General features: G+C 56.4%; 1 protein-coding gene across 2 annotated transcripts; it reads right to left on the bottom strand.

The window, feature by feature from the left end:
- Positions 1-3,777: 3,777 nt before the first annotated feature.
- PVALB (parvalbumin) lies at positions 3,778-20,730 on the bottom strand. Of its 2 annotated transcripts, none has more exons than XM_086712367.1 (5): positions 20,647-20,730; positions 18,252-18,319; positions 16,484-16,616; positions 15,225-15,334; positions 3,778-3,996 (listed from the first exon to the last, which is right to left on the bottom strand). In XM_086712367.1, the coding sequence occupies exons 2-5, from the start codon at positions 18,310-18,312 to the stop codon at positions 3,968-3,970; spliced, it is 333 nt and encodes a 110-aa protein (XP_086568493.1). In that variant the 5' UTR covers positions 18,313-18,319; positions 20,647-20,730; the 3' UTR covers positions 3,778-3,967. The 2 variants fall into 2 exon arrangements, with proteins under 2 accessions (XP_086568493.1, XP_086568494.1); XM_086712368.1 differs by lacking the exon at positions 20,647-20,730 and adding an exon at positions 18,800-18,818.
- Between the last annotated feature and the right edge of the window lie 3,766 nt (positions 20,731-24,496).

Genomic DNA, 24,496 nt, shown 5'->3' with positions numbered 1-24,496 from the left:
GACAAACTGAGGGTTGCTGGAGGGGCTACGGGGGGGGATGGCTACATGGGCAAGGGGCATTGAGGAAGACGCTTGCTGGGATGAGCACTGGGTGTCATACGTAGGGGATGAATCACCGGAACCCGCTTCTGAAATCGTTATTGCGCTAGATGCGAACTAACTTGGGTGTTAATTCAAAAATAAATAAATAAACATAAAGACCAAAAAAAAAAAAAAAAAGTTGGGTGAGAGCCCTTTGTGACATAGTTTGGGTTCCAGGCCGGCTGCCCAGGCCCTTCTCCGGCTGGACCGATAAAGGAGGAGGCAGAGTGGTCCGAGAGCACCGGGCTTCCGTCCCGCACGCTGAGCTGCCCCTCGCCGACGGCTTTCTGATGCTTATATAAGCCTGAATATCAGCGTCAACCGCTCCAAATCTTTCTAGGACAATTGTCCCCCGTAGAACGGCCGCAGAGGCACGGGAGGTGGGGGATCTTCGGCAGGGGAGGCAGAGCCAGACGGAGGCCAAACTTTGGAGAGAGGTCTTGCCATTACTGTGATGACCCGATGGGGTAATGCTTCTCAAACGCTTAGCTGTGTCAGGCACAAGCAGACGCTCAAAAATTACCTGTTGGATAAAAAACAAAAACAAAAACAAAACAAAACAAAACAAAAAAACTAAAAAAAAAAAACTAAAAAAAAAACTAAAAAAAAAAAAACTAAAAAAAAAAAACTAAAAAAAAAACTAAAAAAAAAACTAAAAAAAAACTAAAAAAAAAAACTAAAAAAAAAACTAAAAAAAACTAAAAAAAAAACTAAAAAAAATAAACTAAAAAAACTAAAAAAAAACTAAAAAAAAAACTAAAAAAAAAACTAAAAAAAAATCATTTGTTGAGCGTCTGAATGTTGGCTATTTTCGTTTTCCTTGGCTGTGTCATTTGGGCAAGGTCTCTCACCTCTCTGAACCTTTCTTTCTTTTTTTTTTTTTTCTTTTTCATTCGTAAAAATAGAGACTGTTCCCTTCCTTGGAGGGTTGCAGTGGGGATCCAGACGTGGGATATAGAAAATGCCTGGCACACAGTAGGTGTTCGAAGGAGACAGAGGCAGGTTTGGAGGGCAGTTCTGTCCAGCCTCAAATCTGGAGCCCTTTACGTTCGTGTTCTCCACACCCGTGGCTGCAAGAAGGGAGAGTCCGCAGCCCCGACTTGTCCCATCCATCCTTCCCCCCCTCTGATCCTTCCTCGCTCCCTCTTCTCACTTTTCAGCGTCCTCGCCGCGCTCCGGGACGTTCAATCCATCACTCAGTCCTCTGCCCACACAGGCAGGCTGCTCCCCGCTCTTATCAAAGGCCACTCACGCTCCTCCTCCCCACCCTGGGCTCCCTCCCTCCCGGTCCCCAGCCTCTCCAGGACACAAGGGAAATGGAGATGATGAGTGAGCCTAACAAGGAAGAAACGGAGTTGTGTTCAGCCGACGAGCAATTGAAGAGGGTGGTGACAAGGTCCTCGGGTGACTCTGGCTGGAGTCTGCAGGATGCTGGGCTCAGAGGACTTCCCTTGTGCCCCACTCCTTGCCGAGGTGGAAAGTCTCTGAGGGCGAGGCACGGCGGCTGGGTGGGAAAGTGGGAGACTGGGGTCAGGTCCCCATTCTGTTCTGCACTTGTGGCCTTGAGCCAGTGATTGGCCACGTTTGGCCTCTGTGGCCACATCCGCATCATGGCACCTTTTTGTGAGCCAGGTCCCCGGGATCCAGCAGGGGACCCCCCCACCCCCAGACATGACCTTGGGAACCTTATGATCAGAGACATGGGCACGAATTAGGTTGTCACACCTAATTCCCCATTTCACCCGTGACAGGTCAGTGCTTACCTGTGGGGAAGTTCAGAGGCTCTAACCCTGGCTGGGGGAGTCCGGAGAAGGAAAGGGACTGAGGCAGGGAAAGTGGTGGGGAGGGCAGGATGGTCAAGGCTGAGGGAACAGCTTGGTTGGGAGCGAGGGGGGCTGGGGGTAGAAGGCAGAGATGCGGGGGGGACGGGGTGGAGAGGGGTCTGGGCGCCTGTGGGCAGGGAAGGCTGTGCTTTGATTCAGGGCTCTACCGTGGATGGGGCAGTCACAGGACAGTTTTAAGCAGAGCAATGTGACCTGATCTGTTTTGGAAAGAGCCCTCGGGGCCTCTGGGTGGAGAGCAGATCGGGGAGGTGGTGGAGGCCCGGGATCCCGGCTAGGAGGCCACCGTGGCGGTCCAGAGGCCCGGGAAGCTGCCACCAGCGGCTCTCAGAGCCGGCTTGGAGCCCGCAGACTTCCGCGTGGCATGGGTCCCAGTATAGAGAAATGCCAAACCTGAGTTACAGCCAGCGACTGGAGGTCTGGCCTCCTCGGAAAGTCTGAACTGGAGGCTCTTCACGCATGTGAGACCCTGGCAGCAGGGCTCTGCGGAGGCGGACCCCTACCCCGCCCTCCCCACCCCTACCTGTGATTGGGCCTGGATCAGGTAGGGGTGGGGAGGGTGGCAGAGTGAACTGAATCAAAAACTACGGGGTAGGAGGCAGGAGGAGGCTTGGTGAGGGATGGCCGCTGTGGGGTTACTTGTCGTTCCCACCCCCCCCACCCCCAACACCGCTGTACTCCCCAGTCCCCCGAAAGGCGTCCTGCCCTCGAGGAAGCCTTTTCTCCTTGTCCCACTCTTGCTCCAGACAAATCCTTTCCGAGTTGAGCGCCCCGCAGCCCATGTCCTGTGTCCCCTGAGAGGTCGAACAGCCCTGCTTTCAAAGGCGCTTTGCTGCCGGGCCACGTGCTGCCCTGAGTCTGAACTGTGATGTGTGCACTGTCATTTGGGGGTGGGGTGACTGGCACCGAAAGCCGCCTCGGGCCAGTGAGGCCCTTCCGAGCTGCTGCTTCCTGGGTCTGATCCCAAGTCCCCTGCTAAGCCTGGGTCAGCGGACGCTGCCCGGAGGCCACCAGGGAAGGTGGCCTGTCCCTACCTGCCGCTCAGCCTGAATCCCGACGGGGTTGCCTGGCCCCACCTTGCCCTGGCTTCACTAATTATTCGTAGTGTAACTTGGGGCAAACATGAGATAATGATAGTACTCATTCATAGGGTTGTTGTACAGATGGAATTGCGTAAAGGGTTCGGTCCAAAGTAAGTGCTCAATAACCGTTAGCTACTGGTATTAACGGGACTAAATTTGGAATCTCCTGATGGGGTGACTGGGAAAGAGAAGCTCTTTTTTCACCGGCATTGAGATGCTGGACGAATCTTGCCACCATGAGGGAGGGCCTGCCCGATAATGCATCCAGCAAAATGGAACACAGTGCTCAGAGGGAAGAAGAACTTAATTCTGATGGTAGCACTCAGGTCCCTTGATCCAGCTGTTCCTGAAGACCTAGCCCTGGACCATTCAGGCATAACCAGATCTTTGTTTTTTCCTTCCTTTTTTGCTTAAGGTACTCTCTGTGGGGTTTTAGTTATTTGTAACAAAGAGTCTTAATGGGTATCCATCCATCCATCCATCCATCCATCTAGAAGTCCTAGCTGTGCGGGGTTGACACATCACTTTCCTAAGACTCAGTCTCTGCATCTGTAAAATGGGAGTTTCATCACCTACCTTATGGGCAGTTTCAAGGATTAATGGGCAACCCATGCAGAGTATCATTCTCAGTACCCAAGGCAGAGGAGGGCTCAGTAAATTTCCCTCTGATCCCCTTTTCCGTCTAAATCCTGCCCCACCCCTGCACAGGTGGGTCTGGAGAGCCAAGGCAGGATCCACACCCCAGCAGGTCCGCAGCCTCCGGAGCAGTAGAATCTGATTGGTACAGCCTTTATTGTTTCTCCAGCATTTTCCAGAAGAATGATGTCGTTTGAGGGCCGCAGGGGGTGGGGGGAGTAAAAAATAACATAAACACACCGAACAGAAACGCAGGAGGGCAGCTCGAGGGGCTGAGATTGGGTGTTTGGGGCAGAGAGGGGGAAGGCCTGGGGTAGTCACAGCCTCTTAGCTTTCGGCCACCAGAGAGAAGAATTCTGCAAAAGAAGAAGAAAGAGAGGTGAGTCAGAGGGGGACGGTGTGGAAGGACTCGCCATGGCCTGACCGCCGGGCCCTGCACGGTGCTTCCTCCTGGCTGTCCCCTCTGCTGCAGGCCTGGAGTGATGGAACCAGTGAGTGTGGGCACGAATGAATGAATGAATGAAGTCAATGAGAAACGGCGAGCCTATCATCATCTCTCTTTTGTTTTGCTTAGAAAAAAGTTTTACTTCCAGTGTCGTTGCCGTACGGTGTAGGTCTATTCGTTTCAGGGGGCACAATAAAGTGATTCAACACTTTCGTGTAGTACTCAGTGCTCATCCGGGTCAGTATACTCTTTTTCTTTTAACGTTTTTTTAATGTTTATTTTGTTTTTGAGACAGAGAGACAGAGCACGAGTGGGGGAGAGGCAGAGAGAGAGGGAGACACAGACTCCGAAGCAGGCTCCAGGTTCCGAGCCATCAGCACAGACCCCGATGCGGGGCTCGAACCCACGAACTATGAGACCGTGACCTGAGCTGAAGTCTGGGGCTTAACCGACTGAGCCACCCAGGCGCCCCTTTGCTAGAGATATTCTTTGGCTGCAAATCTTCTCCTCCCCAGCAGTGAGGTGGTCAAGGAAAGAAGGTGAGGCAGGGAAAAAAAAACAAAACAAAAACACCCTCTCGACCTGCTACGTCTTTATCAGCCTTTTGTATTTCTTCCGTAAGTTTTCTGCTCATCTATACTCTCTCTCAAAAAAAAAAAAAAAGAAAAAAAAGAAAAGAAAAAAAAGTAAAAGGCGATTCCAGTGAGCAACCTGATTCAAGAGCCATTGTGTGTTTTTCCTCCTCGGGGGGCTCAACAACACCATGGCGGAGACTGGAGGAGGTGACATCTCCGTGCCGCTGAGACATCTCTGTGCCGCTGAGACGGATGAGTGCGTACAGGTGCTCAGAATGAGCTGGGCCCTGTCTCCCACAGCTCCTTTAACTGACCATCACGCAGGAAACTGGGAGTGATTCCCATTTTACAGAAGGGGAAACTGAGGCCCAGAGAGACGTGGCTTTTCAGAGCCTCCAGGGTTGTAAGGGGCTGAGCTGGGGCTTAAGACCAGGGATCCAGCTCCCTCCACGTGCCTTGTGTTCGAGTCCACGGTGAGGTCACGTGCCCTCCCGCCCAGGAACATCCACCTGCCCAGCTTCACTGAACACTAAGTAATGATGTCAGACATTGGTGTCAGCACTGGGAGGAGATCCAGTGTCCCCCACTGAATCCATCCCCACCTAAATAAACAAAGGGGTGTCTCCGACCAGGTGAGGGGAGGCACAGGGGAGTCAGAGATGATTCTTGCCCTGAAGGAGCTTCTGGTCTGGTCAGGGGAGAAACAGTACCTGGCAGGACATGCTCCATGCCGCTGGCCTCTTTTCTGAATCTCAAGCTCGCTGGGGGCATTCCCACCGCAGGACCTTTGCACCTGCCGTTCTCTCTGCCCGGTGGGCGCTCAGACTTCCTCACGGCTGTGTTCCCAACTCAGCCGTCCCTCCTCCTGGGGCCTTCTCTGGCCATTCTGGTGACGGTGGCGACCCTCCCCTACCGTGATCCTCTTTGCCATCACCATTTCTTGCCCTGCGCACAGCGCTTACCACTCTTGAAACACTTTGGAATACGTTCCTGCTTAGTCCCTTGTGATCTGCCTCTCCCGCTGGGACAGAAAGCTCCAGGGCCGGCCCACCTTGTTTCCTGCCTCACCCACCACCCGCCTCTGAGCCTGACCCTGAGAGGCCGCACTGTTTGTGGACAGTTTGCCAATGGATGGCGGGCCCAGAGACTTCGCTGTCACAGGGAGAAGAGGTGCCTTCTGTTTAAGGCGTCAGCAAAACTTCAGAGGGCAGGTGGCTTCTGATAGAGTCCTGCGAGAAGATGTGGGGTTCCCACAGGAGAAAGCAGCCGGCGGGGAAGGGATCAACAGGCGGGGGCCTTTGGCGGGCAGGGGCTCAGAAGGCAGGAAACAATGGGCTGGATTTGGGGAACGCCCAGTAGCCATTTCTGGGCTGGCACCCCCCAAATCTGGCTCTGCCGCTTATGGGCTGTGTGACCTCAGACAAAGCGCTTGGCCTCTCTGAGCCTCCCTGTCATCATCCCTAAAAGGAAGAGAAGTCAGCGCGCTTCTTGAGTTGGGAGACGGCGCGAAGGGCCAGCAAATCTCTGCCCCTCACCCCCAGGAGCTCCCCTGCCCCTGGTTCTCCATGCCCCTCACCTGGGGCGTCCTGGCTGCGGCAGTCCTAGGGGCTACTGCCCCGCGGCCAGGTCTTCTGAGACCTTTATTTGGAATAAAGGAGGGCCCAGGGGATGTCTGCCCGGTTGTTTTTTCTCTCCGGGAGACAAGAGAGGACAGGAAGGAGTTTGCCACCCTCTGCCACGAGACGTCTCTGAGATGCTGCGTCCCCAGCCGGCCAGTGTGTGGGGCCCCAGGGCCGTCCCCATTACGTCTAGAAAGGATTGAGAGTGAGGGTTCCAGGCCCAGCCTGGCGCGTTTGCTGGGAAACGTGCCTCTCTGGGTGTCGGTCCGGGTGTCGATCTGTCGGTGTGTGAAGGTAGGGGGACCCTAATGATTTCTTGTGAAAACATGGCTTCAGGGTATCAGAAGTACGTGGGGCTCCTCGGGGCGCGTCCCCCCCCCTCCCCAGACCTTGTACGAGGCACGTATGTCAACCCCCACCACGCAATCTCTTAGTTTGCATCCTGTGCCCCCACGGTCACGTGAAATGTCAGCCCTGGGGGACGCTGGGGGAGGGGTGTGTAGAACTCACCATGCTATCGTCAAAGCTCTTCTGTAAAGCCAGCATCATGTTCAGATAAAAAAGCGAAAAAACTGATCCCTGCCCCGTGGAGGGACACGTGCCTGGGCTCCTTGCCTTTCTGGGGTTTGAGCTGGGAAATGGACGCCACCCTCTCCTGTCCCCAGGCTCCCTCCCTGTCCCTGAGGACAGGGAAGGCAAGGGACCTGGGTGTGGGTGTCTAGGTATCGGCTGGAGGTGGGAGAGAGGGGGAGGGGGTCCTCTAACTGGTCCTGAAAACCCCCGGGGCTGCAGGCTGAGCGATGACAGTGAGTGGCCGGGATGGACCCGGAACACCAGGTACTCTAAAAATCCCTCCCGTGGGCGGGGACCAACGCGTCTGCTTCCTCAGCCAGGAGCTCCTGTGACCCTGTGACAGCACCTCGGCGAGACAGGTGGTGCTTGTCGTCAGTGCTGTGATCAGCATTGTCCGTTTTTATAGGATTTAAGAATTCTTGGGGCGCCTGGGTGGCTCAGTCGGTTAAGCGGCCGACTTCGGCTCGGGTCATGATCTTGCGGTCCGTGAGTTCGAGCCCCGCGTTGGGCTCCGTGCTGACAGCTCAGAGCCTGGAGCCTGTTTCAGATTCTGTGTCTCCCTCTCTCTGACCCTCCCCTGTTCATGCTCTGTCTCTCCCTGTCTCAAAAATAAATAAAACATTAAAAAAAAAAAAGAATTCTTATGCATGGAATGCAAAATGCAAAGCATCCTGTATATATTATGTCATTGGATTCTCACAACTACTCCATGGCAGGGATGCTTCTGTCTGCATTTTACAGATGGGGAAACGGAGGCCCCAGAGGTGATTAGCTTGGCCGAGATCACACAGCACACGTGAGTCAAGCTACTGCTTTTAGGCTCCTTTCTGAACCCCGGAGCTTTCCGACCTACTTTGACCTAGGCATAGAGTGACACAGGAGCCAGCTCAGATATCGCCACCCCCGTGACTCTGTCATATCAGCCCCTTTTTATTTACTTCCTGGTACTTAGCACTCTCCGAAATGAACTTATTTAGGTACTTACTTATTTTTGTCAGTCTCCCCCTACTAGAGCGTAAACTCCAGGCTTGTCCACCAGCCTCCTAGCACACAGTGTGCCCACCGGCCCACAGCAGGTGCTAATAAACAAATGCCAAATGGGTGGACTGATGGAGAGATGGACAGATGGAAGGATGGATGGATGGAAAGACAGAGGGATGGATGGATGGGTCATGAGTCCTCCTTAGGGTCCAACAACTTCTGACTTGCCTCATGTCTAGTTTTCACAACAGCCCTGGGAGCTGAGTGGGGTGATTCCCACTTTATAGACGGGGAACCGGAGGCCCGGAGAAGTGAAGTGTCAAGGCCATGCAGCAAATAAGAGGCAGAGGCAGGATTTGGCTTGTGGTCCCAGGAACACCCTCTCCATGAGTGTGGAGAGGCCATTCCTGCTTGGGCTAGCATCCCAGATCGGGCAGAAGCAGGGACTCCCTCAACCTGCCATTTAATCTGGAAAGCTGGCCAGAGCCCATATATCCTGTCCTCGGGCACTAAGTTTGCTCTGCGCTAGACTAAAAGGAGACATGAGTCCGTCTGCCAATACCAGCTCATGGAGAGACTGTTCAAAGGGGAAGCTGGTCCTTAACAGTTTCCCGACCCCCACTGACCCCCCCGCTAACCCTCACCCTAGAAATCAAGGGGCGCCTGGGTGGCTCAGTTGGTCGAGTGTCTGACTTCGGCTCAGCTCATGATCTCACGGCGCATGAGTTGGAGTCCCTGCATCGGGCTCTGTGCTGACAGCCCGGAGCCTGGAGCCGGCTTGGGATTCAGTCTGCGGCTCTCTCTGCCCCTCCCCCCACTCACGCTCTTCTAAATATAAAAAATAAAACATAAAAAAAAAAAAAGAAATCACGGGTGCTGGGACTGCTCATCCGCAAGGAGCCAGTGAATGCCTTCACCCGGAGTGACATTTGGTGAGGTCAGCATGAGGGGGACCAAGGAATGCCAACCACGGGTCTCTCCCATGGCAGTCAGGCCACTTGGACTGGGATATATCTTGGACCTGCGGGGTTTTCAAAAGCTTCTGCAAACAGACTCCTTTGCCCACCCTGGGATCCACTCTGAAGCAGCCAGCACGTCACGAAGGCCACACGCCCCGGCTTTTTGCAGAGAACACTAGATTCTAATTTTATCCTCCCAGAAGCTAGCAGGGCGTTTTGTAGACAAATTGAGGGCAGAGGTCACCTCTTCCGTAACTTTGGTTTGTGCCTCAGGGCAGAGTTCTTAGGAATCAGCCAATTAACGAACAGCCCTCTTATCAAAAGGAAAAAAAAAAAAGTCTCCTCTAAAATGTCCAGGTTTCCCCTTAAGGAAAAACAAATGAGCAAAACATCCAAAGCCTTGCGGAAGTCTAGGTCAATTGATTTGGCGGAGGGATGCTGGGACGACGGATGGGGAGGAGGTTCTGACCTTGGTCCTGCCTCCCGCTCCCGCCCCCGCCCCCACGCCCTCACCCCTCCAGGTCTCAGTTTGCTCCTGTGTGCAATGTCAGGTCGAGGAGACGCCTTTCCAGCTCTCGCAGAGAGCCTCGAGCGAGGGATCTGGGAGTCAACTCCTGCCTCCCACTCATTCTTGCTTCCGTGACCTTGGGCCGGACACGTCGCCTTACTGTGCCTCAGTTTCCCCATCTGTAAAAGGGAGCTCCTTGGCTCCTTTAGAGGAACCGGCGCTAAAGCCCCTGTCACCGGCCTGATCCGTAGCCGGCGCGCAGCATTTGGTAGGCTGTATACAGGTTAATTCCACCTCCCTTGGGTCTCTTCTCCATCCGACACAGGTTGGAGCTTCGAAATGTCAACAAAAATCCTGAGGCAAAGACAAGGAGGGGGTGGGCAGCAGAGGGCAGGGGGGCGGTCCAAAAGATCGAGAGCTGACCTACGGCAACTTGCCCGCACCATCTACGCCATCCGAGTTAGGAGCCCGCCTCCAGCACGCCCATCTGAGGACACTCGGGCTCTGCCCCTCAGTTTCCACGTCTGTGAAATGGGGATACCGAGAGCATCTCCTCATAGGGTTTCTGGTGAGGACTACATGAGATAATGGGTGAGACGCGTCTGCTGTGTCGGTGCCCGGCACACCGAGGGAGCACCTCTAAATCCAGATGGGAGGGAGAGCATCCTTCTGGAAGGACGCAGAGCCCCACCTCTGCCCCCTGAGTCCTCCCTGGAGATCCCCAAGGGCCAGCCTGCAGTTTCTTCCTTATCCACTTAGAAAAGAACGAGGGGGTGGCGACAGGGAGGCTCAGAGGGCGAGAGGGCTCAGCCTTCTCCTTTCCCATAGGAAACTGCAGTTAGCCTAATTAGGTCGGTCCCAGTCCCAGGGCCGTGGGGATTGGACAAATTTAGAAGCTTTTGACAGGTGAGACCAGCACATGCTGACGGCCCAGAGAGAAACTGAGATGGACCTTGAGTCAGCTCTTGGAAGCCTCTTTCCTTCCCTCTGTCGTGACCACCGGGATGCAGGCACCGGCCTCCTGGTTTATCACCTCGCCTCTAAATAGCTCCCAGGCTAGGTTGCTTATAAATCGGTATTGCAAACAGGGATCACTTTCCCACCCGGGGGGAGCGGGCGGCGGGGTTATTTGGGGTCAAGCCAGATGGCGGCAGGGAGCGGCCTAAACGGTCCTGGGGGCTCACTCCGTGCCAGGCACTTCCCTGGCTGTCACCCCATTTCCTCTGCACTGGCTCTTTCGTCCCCATGTTACTGACAGGGAAACTGAGGCTGTGAGTCACTCGGCCAGGAAGATTCTAATGCCGGCATGGGGTGCATCTCTCTCTCTCTCTCTCTCTCTCTCTCTCTCTCTCTCTCTCTCTCAAAGGCTGGGGCTCTGACTCACGCCAGGACCCATGGAGGCAGGAGAGGGATAAATGGAGAGGGGACATCTTCCCGGCCCTTCCCTACTGTCCCTTCTCACAGGAGTGCTGCTGCCTCCCCCTTAGCGCCACACAGGCCGGACTTAGGGCATCCGCTGGGGAATTAAAGCAAGCATCTCGCTAAGCCCAGAAACCATTTATAACTGGAATGTCTCAGCCCAGCCTGGCGGAGGGAGTGACAGAGTCAGGGGACTCGGGTTCCCTGCCGCCACGGATTTCTGTGTGACTTTGGCGCTTAACGCCCACTGGGCCTCAGTTTCCACAACTCTCAGTGGGGGAATCACAGACTCTGTCTCCCCCGCCCCCTTATAGGGCTGATGTGACGACGAGGGGAGATGGGACAAAACGCCACACGCCTTAGGGCTCTGCCACCAGGACTGCGGCTGGCCCTGAGGTGCTCATCCGGCCTTGCCTGGAAATCAAATCCCGACCTCTCCTTCCATCCCTCTCACTTTCCTCCTGTCCTGGACCCCATTTCGTCTTCTTTGAGGGCTGGTATTCGTTCCGCAAGGGTTTCGAGGAGGCTTCCGAGAGAAAGCGCACATACAAAATAGGAGGGAAGGGGTCGTTTCCAGAACACTCACTTAATTCAAGCAACGGCCCTTTGAGATGGGTATTTTTATCCCCACTCTGGGAGGAGGAGATAGATGGCCAGGGAGAGAAAAAGGCTTGGCCGTCCACACTGCTCGCGGGGTGCGCAGGTCGTATTTTCTGCCTGACTTTAGGTGTTTCGGCCCAAGGGCGCCCGCCTGCCCACCACGTCAAATGGGCTGCTTACGGATGAGAACAGATTTCGCCAGAAGGAAGCAGGAAAGGCAGATGCCTCGGGGCACGCGAGTGGAGCAGACTGCAGTGGTCCAGGGATAATTAAGACTAAATTTTTCAGCCACCGAAGCAAAAAAGCAAACCACAGGCTCTTGAGCTGGAATAGCCTGGAAGCATAGGAAACAGGATCCATCACAGTGTCGGGTTTCAGGGAACCGGTAACTAGATGGCGTGTGTGTGTGTGTGTGTGTGTGTGTGTGTGTGTGTGTGACAACCACTCATCCTGTCAGCCTACACGGTCCACATGGGTAGGCATTGGGGGTGGAGAGCCCAGGCCGGGGACGTGTCCTCATGAGAGGCAGGGTGGCGGCGGGGGGAGGGGCGGGGAGGGGTCCTGGCTGGACCTCTGAGCCTCACTCCTGCCCCTGCTACTGAGCGACCCTGGACACGTAACCTCCCCGTGCCTCTGTTTCCTCATTTGTAGAAGGGGAAGTGTGATAGCACCTGCCTTCTAGGATTTTTGTAAGGCAGTGGTTCTCAAAGTATGGTCCCCAGAGCAGGAGCGCCACCTGGGAACTTGGTGGAATGGCCCACACCTGGGCCCCACTCCAGGTCGAAGGACTCGGGAGCTCTGGGGGTCGGGCCCAGCCAACTGTGTTGTGAAAAGCCCTACAGTGATCCTGCCATTCGCTCCAGTTTGACACCCACCAATGTGAAGGGCAAACACTTCAGAAGGAGCCTGTCACTTAGTAGTGTCACCTGCCATTTGGGCCTGGGTCTTGCAACTGTGGCTGGGTTTGGGGGCGCCTTCCACCTCTGTCCAGCTTCTCCTCCTTTTCCGCCTTAAAACCCTCCTTTACCAGCTCTAAGGGTGGCCTTCGAGAATCAATCGACCACATCTATAAAAGCCTTTGAGCTTCCTGGAGGCAGTTGGCCCAGAGACGGGAATGCAAAGGGTTGTTATTAGAACTTTGCCTTCCCATCCCCTCCCTCCAATCTGGGGTCCTCAAGGACCTGGTAAGCATCACTCACCTTCAGAGGGCAAACAGCGGGCCATGAGGGTGGTCCTGCTTCTAGAATCCCCTGGCACCTGCCACATGCAAGCCCCCAGCCCACACGGGTCTCCCACCTTCGCCTGCACACCTCTCCCTCCACACCACACTTGCCCATCACTGCGCCCCCAGAGCCGGCCACACATCTATTCATTCTTTCTTTCATTCTTTCAACAAGCTGTCCTCGTGCCTCCCATCTCACGGCCTATCGGGCACCATCACATTCATCCTCGCCGGCACCTTCCAGAAAAAGTACCGTGTTTGGGGTGGAGGTGGGGAGGGGAGGTATCTGCGTCTGTCCCACCTCCAAAGTGTACCGTGTGGGGCCCTGCCACCTCAGGGGGATCTGTCCTCCCTGCTCATTTCTTCTCCTGCCCCCCCCCCCCCCCCGTTTCATTCTGTGCTGACCCTCGGGCCTCCACCAGGTCGTCCTGAGCTTGAACTGTGCGGGCGGACAGACCTGGCTTTGCATCCAGCATCCCTTAGGCACTGGCCCTTCTCTTTCTGCAACTGTACCTCCGTCCTCTGTCACAGGTGACGTGTGCTCAGAGTTCAGCACTGGGTCGGGCACACATCGCCACCTTGGTGACGATTCGCTCTTCCTACCCCAGCAAACCAACCTTCTTGCCCCTTTCTAAACATCCCTAAACTTCCCAGCCTTAGGCCTTTGCCAAACCCGACGCCTTGCCCGGGGCTCCGCAGGGACGGCCCCCCACCCCAGACTCCAGCCTGTGGCTTCCTGCCCACAGCCTCCAATCTGCCGAAATGCCTCCGTTCCTCCCTCTCCAAAAGGCTTCTCTGCACCTCCCTGGTGTCGCCATTCTTTCGTGCGCCTGTACCTAGAGCTGTAAGCAACGCGCGGATGGAAGGGAAATAGTGTCACGGCCACCGTTTGCCGAGTACTCACAATGCTCTGGGCCCCGCACTCAACGTGCACGGTGTCATGGAATCCTCACAAATGCCAGTGACCCATGAGTTGTCCGTGCCCAGTTTATCAATGGGCAGCTGGGGCTCCGGGTGGCTGAGCCACTGCTCCGGGGCACCCAGCCAGCAAATAGCGCCGCTGGGAGTAGGGTCTAATTCATCTTTGCCTCCCTGATAGCCTGGCACAGGCTTAACACTCGGGAAATGTCTGTTAGATCAGTTGCAAAAGTTGAGTTATCTCTTTAAAATATGAGTTCGGCAGGGAGGGAGAGAGGGAGGGAGGCAGGCAGGGAAGCAGCCTAGGATCTGGCCTGGTTTTTCTTTATCATGTAGGTTATTCCAGAACAGCCAACCCTGGGGCCCCCGCCCCCGCCTACGGTGGCTTCTGAGCTGCTGCCTACTGGCTGCAAATAAAAACAGGAAACAGGTGTGGCGGTTTGGGTTGGGGTCAGGGTGGGAACGCTGGCTCAGGGTGGAGCTAAGTGGCTTGCTGAGGAGGGGGTGTGGGGACAGGTGCCACTCACCGGAACGCACCAAGACCAGTCACCCATTTCTCTCCCGCACTTTCGGCTCCGGCTCCTTTCAAGTCACCTCCCTCCTTTGCAGCCACGGGAGAGACAGCTGGGACTAGAAGGCCAGGCGCCCCGCTGCGTCTGACCCTGTCTCCATTTTGGTCGCGGACAGAAAACTTTAATACACTACACGCACATTCGGAAGCGTTTTAACTTTCCCAGAGCAGTTTTGTGTTGACAGCCACTTAATTTTCGCAACGAGCCCGAGCAGGTCCTAGCATGAAACTACGCACCTTGCTTGGACCGTTACGAGCTGCGGCACAGCTTGTGGGAAAGAGTTCTTCCAAATCCTTGTTCCCCCACTTATGTCCTAGCTCTTTGAACAGGCTAAGCACCTTCAGCCTCAGTTTGCCCATCTGGCAAAACGGACATCATTCTCAAGGCTGTTGGGATGCTAAGGAAGTCAATGCTGCTGGGGGGTGATCTGGGGGTGCTCGTTACGCCTCAGCGGAGAAGCATGTGGGGCGGTGGACCACCAGCCTCTCTGGAAGCCTGTTCTGAAAGCAAAGCTTGAAAAGCAAGGCCCAGATATCCCTTTTCCTAATTCCTAGCTGATTGCTGGCTGGCTCTTTTTCCTGGCTCCCCTTCAGGGCCGGAACGGTATGTTTGGGCAAAGCCAGAACGGGTTTTGAAACCTGAAGTTACAGGATACCAGGACAAGATGTTGAGGAGGATGGAAGATAAGGAATTTCCATCTCTGGAATTTGAGAACAGGAGGGCCCACAGGGCCCTTGGGGATCAGTTGGCCTCATCTCCTCGGATTACAGATGGGAGACTGAGACCCAGAGAAGGAGAGAGACGGCCCAAGGTCACACAGCCAGTTGGGGCAGAGCTGGGACCAGAACTCAGGCAAAAGTTGCAGGCAAAAGTCAGGGGGAAAAAAAAAATCCCAAATCATCCTTGATTCCCTATGCAGCAGGGAGAAAAAAAAGAGAATCTGTTCCTTTCGGGTTGTTCAAATTTAGAAAAAATGTACCAGTTGTGTGTGTGTGTGTGTGTGTGTGTGTGTGTGTGCCTGGCTTACATGACAGAGCTCTCAGACCCAATGCATTTGCCTTTTCCTTCTAATCCCGGGGAGTACAGGACCACCTCTCCTCTCCCCTTCACGGGACAGCGATAGCTCCAAGCTTTTAGCATCCAAACATCCCAAGGTCCATGATGTGCTCAGGCCCCAGGTCATGGTTACTCACCATCGACATCGATCTTGCCGTCCCCATTCTTATCGCCAGCGGCCATCAGCATCTTGGTTTCTGTCACAGACAGGTCTCTGGCATCTGGGTAGAAGCCCTTTAGGATGAATCTGGGGAGCAAAGCCAGGGAGGGAGTCAGGTGGAGGTCACCTTGCAGAGACAGGTACGGGCCACTGGGCTAGGCAGCAAGCGGGGGACACGTATGCAGCTGGGCTGGGCGTCACGGGTGGGTGTGCAGAGAAGGACAGGCTGTCCTCCGCAAAAGGCGGACCCCACGCCAGGCAGGGCACCTGCATTTGTTTATTTGGCCAACACCACAAACGCAAAAGTGTCTTCTCTGCACCAGGGCCGTGCTGGAAAGTGGGAGCACAGAGCAGGAAGGCACCTAAAAAACTGAGGCGGAGGTCAAGACTGCACGGTGTGATGGGTGCGATGGTGAGGAACTAGAGAAGGGTGCTCAGAGGACGCATCCATCCCACCTGGGGTGAGGGGGAGAGTCAGGGAGGCTTCCTGGAGAAGGTGACCTCTGGAGAACAAGCAGAAGTCAGCCCGTGGCGGGGGGGAGGGGGGTAGAAGGGGAAGGTTCTAGGCAAAGGGTACCCTTGTGGGATGATCTGGGGTGAGACTGAGACTGGATGGACAGGGAAGTCCCTATTGCGAGGCCTCTCTCCACACCATCCCCCTTCTCTTGAAGACCAAATCCAAGGCAGTCTTGGCCAGAGAGTGACGTAAGACGAGCCTGGTGGGCAGCGACGAGCCGGGTGCGTTTTCCTAGTGATGACCTTCCCCTCCTCCGCTCTGCTCCCCGGACTCCTGACCCCCAAAGTTGGTTCTGCATCCCCACCTTGCCCGGACACTGCCTTAGCTGCACTGTTACACAAGTGCAGGGGGCGGGGCGGGGAGGGTCTGCGGGATGGTGGAGGGTGCCTTTTAGGCAAATGACAATCAACGAACTAAATACTCGAGGCAGCGCTCCCTGTCTTGCGTGTGGTGTGAAGCATCCAGAAAACCTGCCTCTTCACGCGTATTAAATTATTAAGTAGCACCCTTCCGTTAGCCATATTAAGTGGCTATAATTTAACCTAGTTAGTTGCACTTTCTGCTGCGGATTCTATTCCTCCGGAAGCAACGGCGGTCAGGCAGAGTTATTTTCTGCCAACGGTGCAGAGACAAGGGCAGCCCTCATGGGAACTCGGCAGCAAGAATCCCAGCCCCCCACGCCCCCTCAGCCGGGGCCGCCCCCGCAGGCCTCAGTTTACCCCAGCTCATCCTCCTCGATGAAGCCGCTCTTGTCTTTATCCAGGATGTGGAACACCTTCTTTATGTCATCCGGGCTCTTCTTCTTCAGGCCGACCATTTGGAAGAACTTTTTGTAGTCGAAGGAGTCGACAGCTGTGGGGGGTGGAGAGCAGCGGGTTAAAATGACAAAGAAGGGGCGGTAGGGAAGGGCAGGAGAATGGGGGTGCCACAGCATTTGCCGATTGATCTCCCTGTGCCGGTGCTGGGGGGGATGGAGGGGTGTACCTGGGTGGGAGGGCTGAAGGAGCCCAGACCAGGGGACGGGTGCTTTGCCCAAGGTGGATTTGCCCCCACGTTCTGCCCTACCCTTCGCTGATGGCAGAAGTAGCCTTTGAAGGCAGCGGGGCGTCCCGGGTTCCATGAAGGCTTTTGGGTGGTGGCTGAATGGGGGCGGGCAGGGGAATGGGGGGTGTTGTGAACACGATGTGGTGTATCTTGGTGGGGGGCGGTGGTCAGCCTTTTTTTTTGGCCACAGATGGTGTTGCCAGAAAATCGACAGAGGGAGGACAAGTTTTTCTCAAGGTCACACAGCGGGAGGAGGAGGAGGAAGGGGGGAGGCCCCAGAAATGGTGGCTTTCCTGCAGATATCCATCCCCAGCGGGAGTTGGGGGCGTGTTAGAAGTCTCCCCGGGAATTCCCAGTTAAGTTCCTTCTCAGAGGGGGAAGGTGGGTCAAGGAGAAGAGGGTGGGCTATCGCAGTACCCCAGGAGCGTGGTCTCCCAGAGCTTCTTACCCTGAGGAAGGGACACCAAGCAGAAAGGAAATGGGAAGCCCCCTCCCCAATTTTCTATGTCCTGTGCTCCCTTTCAGGACCCTGGAGAGGGTAATATGGGGGTGTGGCAGGGAGGGGTCCTGCTGAGAGTCACTTTCTCCCCTCAGCCTTTGGCCGAGGGAAGTTGCTTTGTCCACCTCTGCCACTCCAGTAGGGGACTGAGACCGGAAGGTGACCTTAGTTCTAATCCCCCTCCTGCCCTGCTAGGTGACCTTGGGCAAGTTTCTGGCCCTCTCCCAGCCTCAGTTTCTCCACCTGGGTGAGGGGAGAGAGGAGGCAGGTAGCAGCTAAGACCTCAAAAGCCCAGGGCAGCTCAGAGAGGTGGGGATGCCTGCCTGCTCCCCGCCCTTCGCCGCCTAAGGAGGCTGGAAGTTGGAAGCGCTGAGGATGCTGTGCGCAGGGCTGGGCAGAGCAGAGCGCCAGCTGCGGGAAGGTCACCCCGCTCGCGGGACAGTGGTGGTGGCTGGGGGGAGCTGTTGGGGGGGGGTGCTCTGACTCCCAGAGAGGGGCTTGGACAGTCAGGGAGCCAACAACCGCAAGCCGAAAGAGTCCTGTTCTGAACGGGGGGGTGGGGGTGTCTCCGAAAGGGGCTGCTTGGAGAGAAGGCAGGCGCACCTGCAACCCCTCCAAGTGCCTTAACGGGAGGTATCGAGCTCCCACAAGGACCCGAAGGTCCCGCTTTCCATCCCGGTCTTTGCCCTTGGTCCCGGATCCCGAGTCCTCGCAGCAGCGCGGCCACCCGGCAAGTTTCGCTGGGCCTCCCTACCCGCTCCCTGCGCCAAGTCCCGCCCGAGTGGAGTTTGGGAAATAGCGAGGAGCCCCCTGCTCCGTCCTGCCAGCTCCCCGCAGGAAGCGTGGGCAGAGGAGCACGCGGGAGCGCTGGCCCTCCGCGGGGGTGCCCGGGCCAGGGTGGTGGATCCGGGGAGAAGTCTGGGGAGGGGAGCGCGCTTGCTCACCGGTAAAGACCCCCACCGCCTTCTTGATGTCCTCAGCGCCGAGCAAGTCTGTCATCGACATCCTGCAACTGTTGGAGCGGGCAGAGCAAGTGCGAGAAGATTAAAAAGTGCTTTTCTTATCATTTCTGCTCATATGACCAGCGCTGCAGTGCTGCGCGCCGGGCGCACGCCCGCCGGCCTGGCGCAGAGCCAGGGGGCGCGGGGCTGGGCGCGCAGCCGGAGCCGCTCAGTCCCGCCGCCGCGCTGGCCGGGCAGACGCGCGGACCCGCTGTCGCTCCCGCACCGCCCCCGCCGGGGTCCTCGCGATCCCAGGGGGCCGCGCGGCCAGGGTGCCCGGGGAGGGGGCGACCTCTGGAATTTATGGGGCTGGAGGGTTCTCCTGCCGTCAAGGGCGCGCAGGAGGCGCCAGCCTGGTGCAGCGCAGCGTCTCGGGTCGGTGCACCTCGGAGGCTGTCCCGCCACCTCGGGGAGGATACGGGACTGTCGGGGGCCGAGCCCAAACCCCGGTGGGTCCCTCGGCCCTGCTCCCATTCTGTCTCCGCTCCTACCTCAGCCTCTGCTCCTGTCTGTCCTGGATGCAAATTTATGCTGCAAAATCTGAGCGCTGAGGTCTGGAAATCTGACCCCACAGGGGATGGCCGGGAGGAGGTAGCAGGGATGGGCGGGGCTGCTCAGGCCCTCCTCCCGGTGCCCCATCCCACGTCTGGCCAGGGATGCCCTGAAACCTTCTTCTCCTTCTTTCTTTCCTAGTCCGACTTTCCCAAGAACTGCTTTCAGATCTCCACTAACTACTCGGCTTCTCTGGTCTCCTGAGCCACTGAACATGGGAGTACAGTGGGGGCTCAGACTGCTGCCCCCGCAGACCCTTTGGGAGAGGGTGGGGCGGGGAGAGGCTACTTGAAATCTTTATGTCCCCTGTCCCCACTTGGAGACCAGAAGACTCACATTTGGGGAGAAGGTGGTTACCTTCGGACCACACTTTGGAGACAAGCGAAGCAGGTTTTATGGCTTGAACTTCACCTCTGGGAAATGTGGACACTTCCCAATCGTAGGTAGCCAGAGACCAGTTGCGTTCTTTCCCACAGTCTCCCAAGGATTCGGGCTGCAACCAGCTCCCTCTAGAGTGTGAGGAATGCTGGACGGGGAGTCAGGATGCCTGGGTTCCGGATCTGCGGCTGTGCTGAGTGCCTGTGTGACCTTGGGCAGTGACCTTCCCCTTTTCTGGTGTTCTGTCTCCCTGTGTTGGTGGTATTGATGGTCCCTTGTGGTGGGATCTTTAGACTCCGGCGGAAGGTGTAGGCGGGTGTTCAGAGGCTGAGGCTGGTGCCACTTGGTGGGCGGCCGGGGAGAGCTGTCCAGCTGCTGGAGTTCCGGCACGTTGGCTGTCAACACCGTCTCCCTCGGCTCAGCCCTGGACGGCTGCCCTTCCTGGAAACCTTAGGACGACACCGCTCCGGCTGCCCCCTGCCTGTGAGTCAGCTCCTTCAGTCGACAGCCCTCCAGCCGGCTTCCCAGGAGCAGAGGCTGCAGCTCCCGACATGCTGTCTCTCGGGGACCCCTCAACTGCCCCCGCCATCCCTGCCCCCAGACGAGCTGTTAATGTGGACGTGCTGGGCTTCTGTGCTATCATTTCGGCCCTCAGGCTCAGCTCACTCCAGGGGCCTATTTGGAGAGTCTGTTTCCCTAGCTGAAGGAGCCTCATGCTATGCTGGTGGGGAGACTGAGGCCAGAGCAAGTCAGTGAATGGCCGAAGGACGCACAGCAAGGCAGTGGCAGAGAGGGAGCCCCTCCCGGATCTGCTGGCTTGGAATTCAGTGACCCTTGTCCTTGGAGCCCCTCCCCGTTGCCCAGGACCCAGCCCTGTCAAGTCCCACGAGTGTGCCACAGACCACGCCCAAACACTGACCCCTGTGGCAAAGGCTGGAGCCACTGGGCAGGCCCATCCTCCCTCCTTTCCCCTATCTCTGCCTGCTAGACAAGCCTTCCAACAACCTGACACCCTCTCTGGGCCATTTCCCACCCGCCAGAGCACCAGATGTTATTGCCAGCCCTCCATCCCCTTCCTCCTGCCTCCACTGCCCACTCATGGGCCTCCTCTGATGGCATCACCAGAGTCTGCAGACGTCTGGCTCCACCCATCTCATCCCACAGGTGGGGAGCCTGAGGCCCGGCCACGGGGAGGGCTCTGCCCCAGGCCACACCAAGCATTAGGCTGGAGAGCCCAGGAATTCGTACTCGCAGCCCTGGACTCCACAACGGCGGACCTTCCAGCACCCCCCTCCCAGCTCCGTGTGGCTGTGGGAAGGGGCAATGTGGCTGTCCCATCCAGCTGGCTTCCTCCCCACGGTAGCCCCCCCCCCCACGTCCTCCTCCAACCTCAGTCCCTGCCACTCACCTCGGGTGGGGGTGGAGGGCTGGAACCTTCGCTGAAAGGCTGGGCCGGTGGGAGGTCCTGCAGGGAAGTGAGCCTGGTGGGGGGGGGGGGGTGGTGGCCACCTATATAGGCTTCTGCTCTGGCTATTTTGGGAGGTGGCGCTGCCCCCAGCCCTCGGCCCCCTCCCCTTCTGGTGTCAGGTACTTCCCAACTACGGTGCTGGGTGTCTGTATCACATTCACCCTCCCTGGTTCCATCAAGCCAGGCCTATTAATAACCCTTGGCCCCTGCCTCCCTCCAGCACCCACAATCGAGGCCCGGGCAGGGCTCGCCTCCTCCGTGAAGACTTCCACGACCACTTTAGATGGAAGCCCTGTCTCGGTCCTCCAAAATCCTGCAGGAAAGGAAGAGAAGAAGTGGGCAGATGAAGAAACAGGAACAGTCTCTGTGCACAGGGCGGGGCTCGGTTCTTGTATATACATCACCTCCGCATCACAGACTTGCTGTCCAGGCCTGGTCACGTCTGCATGGACGAGGAAATGACACAAAGACATTAGGTGTTAGGGAAGTCACTACCCAAAGCCATGAACCTGGGGCCCTGGATCCCGGAGTGGGGCCCAGCACTTTCGGGACACGATCCAGTGCCTGGAGATGTGTGTTCTGTGTGTTTTCTGACAAGCCCCTTCCTCTCTTTGCATTCCTGTCTCCCCATCTGGAAAATGAGCTCAAGTAGGTGCCAACTTCACTCTGTAGATGGGCTTTGGGGGGGGGGGTGGTCTAGGAACCGCCCTGAGATTATATGCAGAAAGTCACATGCAGGTATGTTCTTGTGAAACGAAGGCCCACAGCTTTTATGAGACGGTCAAAGGGATCTCTGGCATGATCTGTCTGGCATCGGAGATGACCATCTACAGGGTGTGTTTTGAAAAGCACGAATGAATGAATGGGTGAATGAATTAATTTAGCAAATTACTTGTTGAATATCTAGTGTGAACACCATGAAAGTTTCCTTTCCTCATCCCCGACCTGAAAAGAATCTCCAGGGCCCTGACATCATCCACAGGGAAGTTCCGTTCTTAACAGTGACGGGAGGAGGGCCGGCCTCTATGCAAAGTCTGTTTGGGAGAGAGGTTGACCGTCACTGATCGCTGGAGCAGAGGCTGGACTGACCGGGGAAGCCAGTGCTAGAGCCTGGATATGGAGTCCATCCAGCATGTCTTGATGGAGGGGTCTGGACTCTGGCCTAGTGTGACAGTAATGGCAGCGGGGAGGAGTGAGGAGATAGGGAACAGCTTGGAGGAGACGCTCCCTGACTTGGTGGCCGTGTCGAACAAGACGGACAAACCCAAGTTTGCAGGCCGGGGGTTCATTGGGCGATGGAGGTGCCGCCTCGGAAGGTGACTAGTCTGGGGAGATGACGCGGAGTTGAGAATCTTGGTATGTGAGGGCTGAGGGAGGCTCCGTAGTGATCTACTCCGACCTGCTCACGGGAAAGTGAAGAAGCCAAAGCCAAGGCGAGAGACCCAAATCACGCGGAGAGCGGTGGACAAGCCAGGACCTCGCGTTGGATCTGGGATGCCTGGGAGACATTCTGGTGGAGATGCCCAGAGGTCCGCATTCCGGAGAGAGGTCGGGGCTGGTCACAGGGCTTTGGTGGTCATCAAAGGCGGGGGGGGGGGCGGTCAAGGACTTGAGGTCACAGGCATGCTGAGCTCAGCGAGGCAGGAATGAGACAGAGTCTTAAGGACTGAATGTTGAGGAAGATCCCTTGCTGGGGTCTAGGAAAATCATGACCCTCATTTGTTGAGCACCGTGTTGATCACGGTGTGCACGGCAACCCGCTCTTACCCTTGGCTTTGCCTTCCCTATTTTACTAATGAGGGAACAAGGCTAAGAAAGGTTAGGTGACTTGTCTAAGGTCACACAGCGGAGCTAGGACTTAAACCCAGGTGTCTCTAACCCCAAAGCCCTTGCTCCTTCCTATTCTACCATCTTCCTTTTTAAAAAACTAATATTTATTTATTTATTTATTTAGAGCACAGAGGAGGGGCAAAGAGAGCGGGAGACAGAATCCCAAGCAGGCTCCACGCTGCCAGCACAGAGCCCGACACGGGACTCCATCCCACCAACCGTGAGATCGTGACCCAAGCCGAAATCAAGAGTCGGACGCTTCACCCAACGGAGCCACCCAGGCGCCCCTCTACCATCTTGCTTCTTGAAAAGACTAACAGAAGATATGTGCTGGGGTCAGAGCCCGTCACGGCTGAATGCTTGGGAGCCAGGATGGCCTTCCTCTCTATCCCCACGTGTCTTTTTCATGTGCCTGTAATCAAGCAGATCTACATGGGGCGGACCATAGTGTGGGGGTTCATTTGTTGAGAACCTACGGTGAGCTCGGTGCTATATGCGTGCTGTTTTATGTTACCCTCATTATGATCCTCAGAGGTTTGAAGAGATAGACGCTGAGAGAAGCTTAGTGACTTCTCCCAGATCACACAGCGAGGTCTATTTTCCCAGCAATACCTTGCGCTACGACTTGGCCACCTTCCCAGGCTGACTGTGTCTCCTGAGGGTTACAAGATGGCCCTCCCCTGCGGTGCCGTAAACTTGCAGTCCAAGTCCCTCGGGGACAGGGGAGTCCACTGCCCCAAGATCTTGGTCGAAAGTCCCAGCACTGTCAGTGGCTATGGTTATCTTGGTTTGGTCAAACACCGTCCCTGAAGCAGTCCAAGCAGCAGCCTGGAGGGCGCAGAATGTCAACACCATTGGACCTATGAGAGGAGGGGGCCTGTCCCTGGACCGAAGGGCAAGGGATTCAGGTGGTCAAAGCCCATGAACTGTTCACTGGGTGAGTCTCCGAGGCGGCCAAGTAAGCCAGGCGCAAGGGAAGGTTGGGCCCTAAGTCCTCGGTGAGTTTGATAACAGTATGCATTAACCTTCTGTAATGACTCACTCTGGGGCCCAAAGTGGCCTTCCTGGCCTTGAGATCCCCTGCTCCTTATCGAGGCCTGACAGGCCGCCACTCCCATCCCCTTGGGCATCTGCTTAGAGACAGCCACCCCACCCAGTGGAATTTCCCCCTAGCTGCTGTTTCCTACTGTGAACAGCCATGAGGCAGCCCGATGGATAGGTGGCTGTCATATCCCCACGCTGATTCCACTTCTATCTTCTGGGGCCCAGTACTGTGCGGGGCCTTCAGCTGGACCCGTCCCCGTATGTTTCCGAAGCGGATCCCATGATCCTCTTTTTAAAGATGGCAAAACTGAGGTTCAGAGACAGGTCCCAAGGCACACCAGGGCCGGAGCCTGGTCTGTCTGCCTCCAAGCCCGTCCAGTGTCCAGTGCTCTCCCCCAAGCCCGCTCTGGCCTCCTAGCTGGTGGAGGGCAGGAGGCCCCGTGCGCGTGGGTCAGCAGTCTCTTGGCTGCTGTCTGCCAGGAGACGAAGCATTCAGCTGTTCGCTTCACTGGTGATATTTCATTCGTTCACACTATTTCCACCTGCTGTGGCCGGGAACAGGATACAGAGTTCGTCACATCCAGGGCCCTGGCGGTCTGGGTGGACGCGGCAGGATCTAATCATATTTATGAGGTCAGCCCTGTGATATGACGTGCATTAACTTGGAGGAATCTGGGCCCCGTTCCTGTGCCTGTGGCCTTGTTCCCCTCTTGCCTCTCGCCTGTATTTAAGCACAGTTTCGCCACCGAGACGGAGGCCAAGCGGTAGGGGGTCCTAAGGGTCGTAAGGGCACTTAGGGTCCCAACAGTGGCACTGCCATTTTACCCACTGTGTGGCCATCAGCCAGCTGCCTCACCTCTCTGGGCCTCAGTTCCTTCGTGGGTAAAATGACGCCGAAGAGGAAGTGTTAAATGAG

The sequence above is a fragment of the Puma concolor genome, chromosome B4, assembly GCF_028749965.1.
Source record: "Puma concolor isolate L17-30 chromosome B4, mPumCon1.1.hap2, whole genome shotgun sequence".
NCBI classification, from domain to species: Eukaryota; Metazoa; Chordata; class Mammalia; order Carnivora; family Felidae; genus Puma; species Puma concolor.
This window is presented reverse-complemented; position numbering and strand designations above follow the sequence as displayed.

What these genes read in the sequence shown, in the direction of transcription:
- PVALB (XM_086712367.1), bottom strand. Translation starts at nt 18,312, where the DNA reads ATGTCGATGACAGACTTGCTCGGCGCTGAGGACATCAAGAAGGCGGTG. An exon ending in GGCGGTGGGGGTCTTTACCG is followed by an intron (nt 16,617 to 18,251) that starts GTGAGCAAGCGC and finishes CACCCCCCACAG; the next exon opens with CTGTCGACTCCTTCGACTAC. An exon ending in ATCGAGGAGGATGAGCTGGG is followed by an intron (nt 15,335 to 16,483) that starts GTAAACTGAGGC and finishes TTTGCTCCCCAG; the next exon opens with ATTCATCCTAAAGGGCTTCT.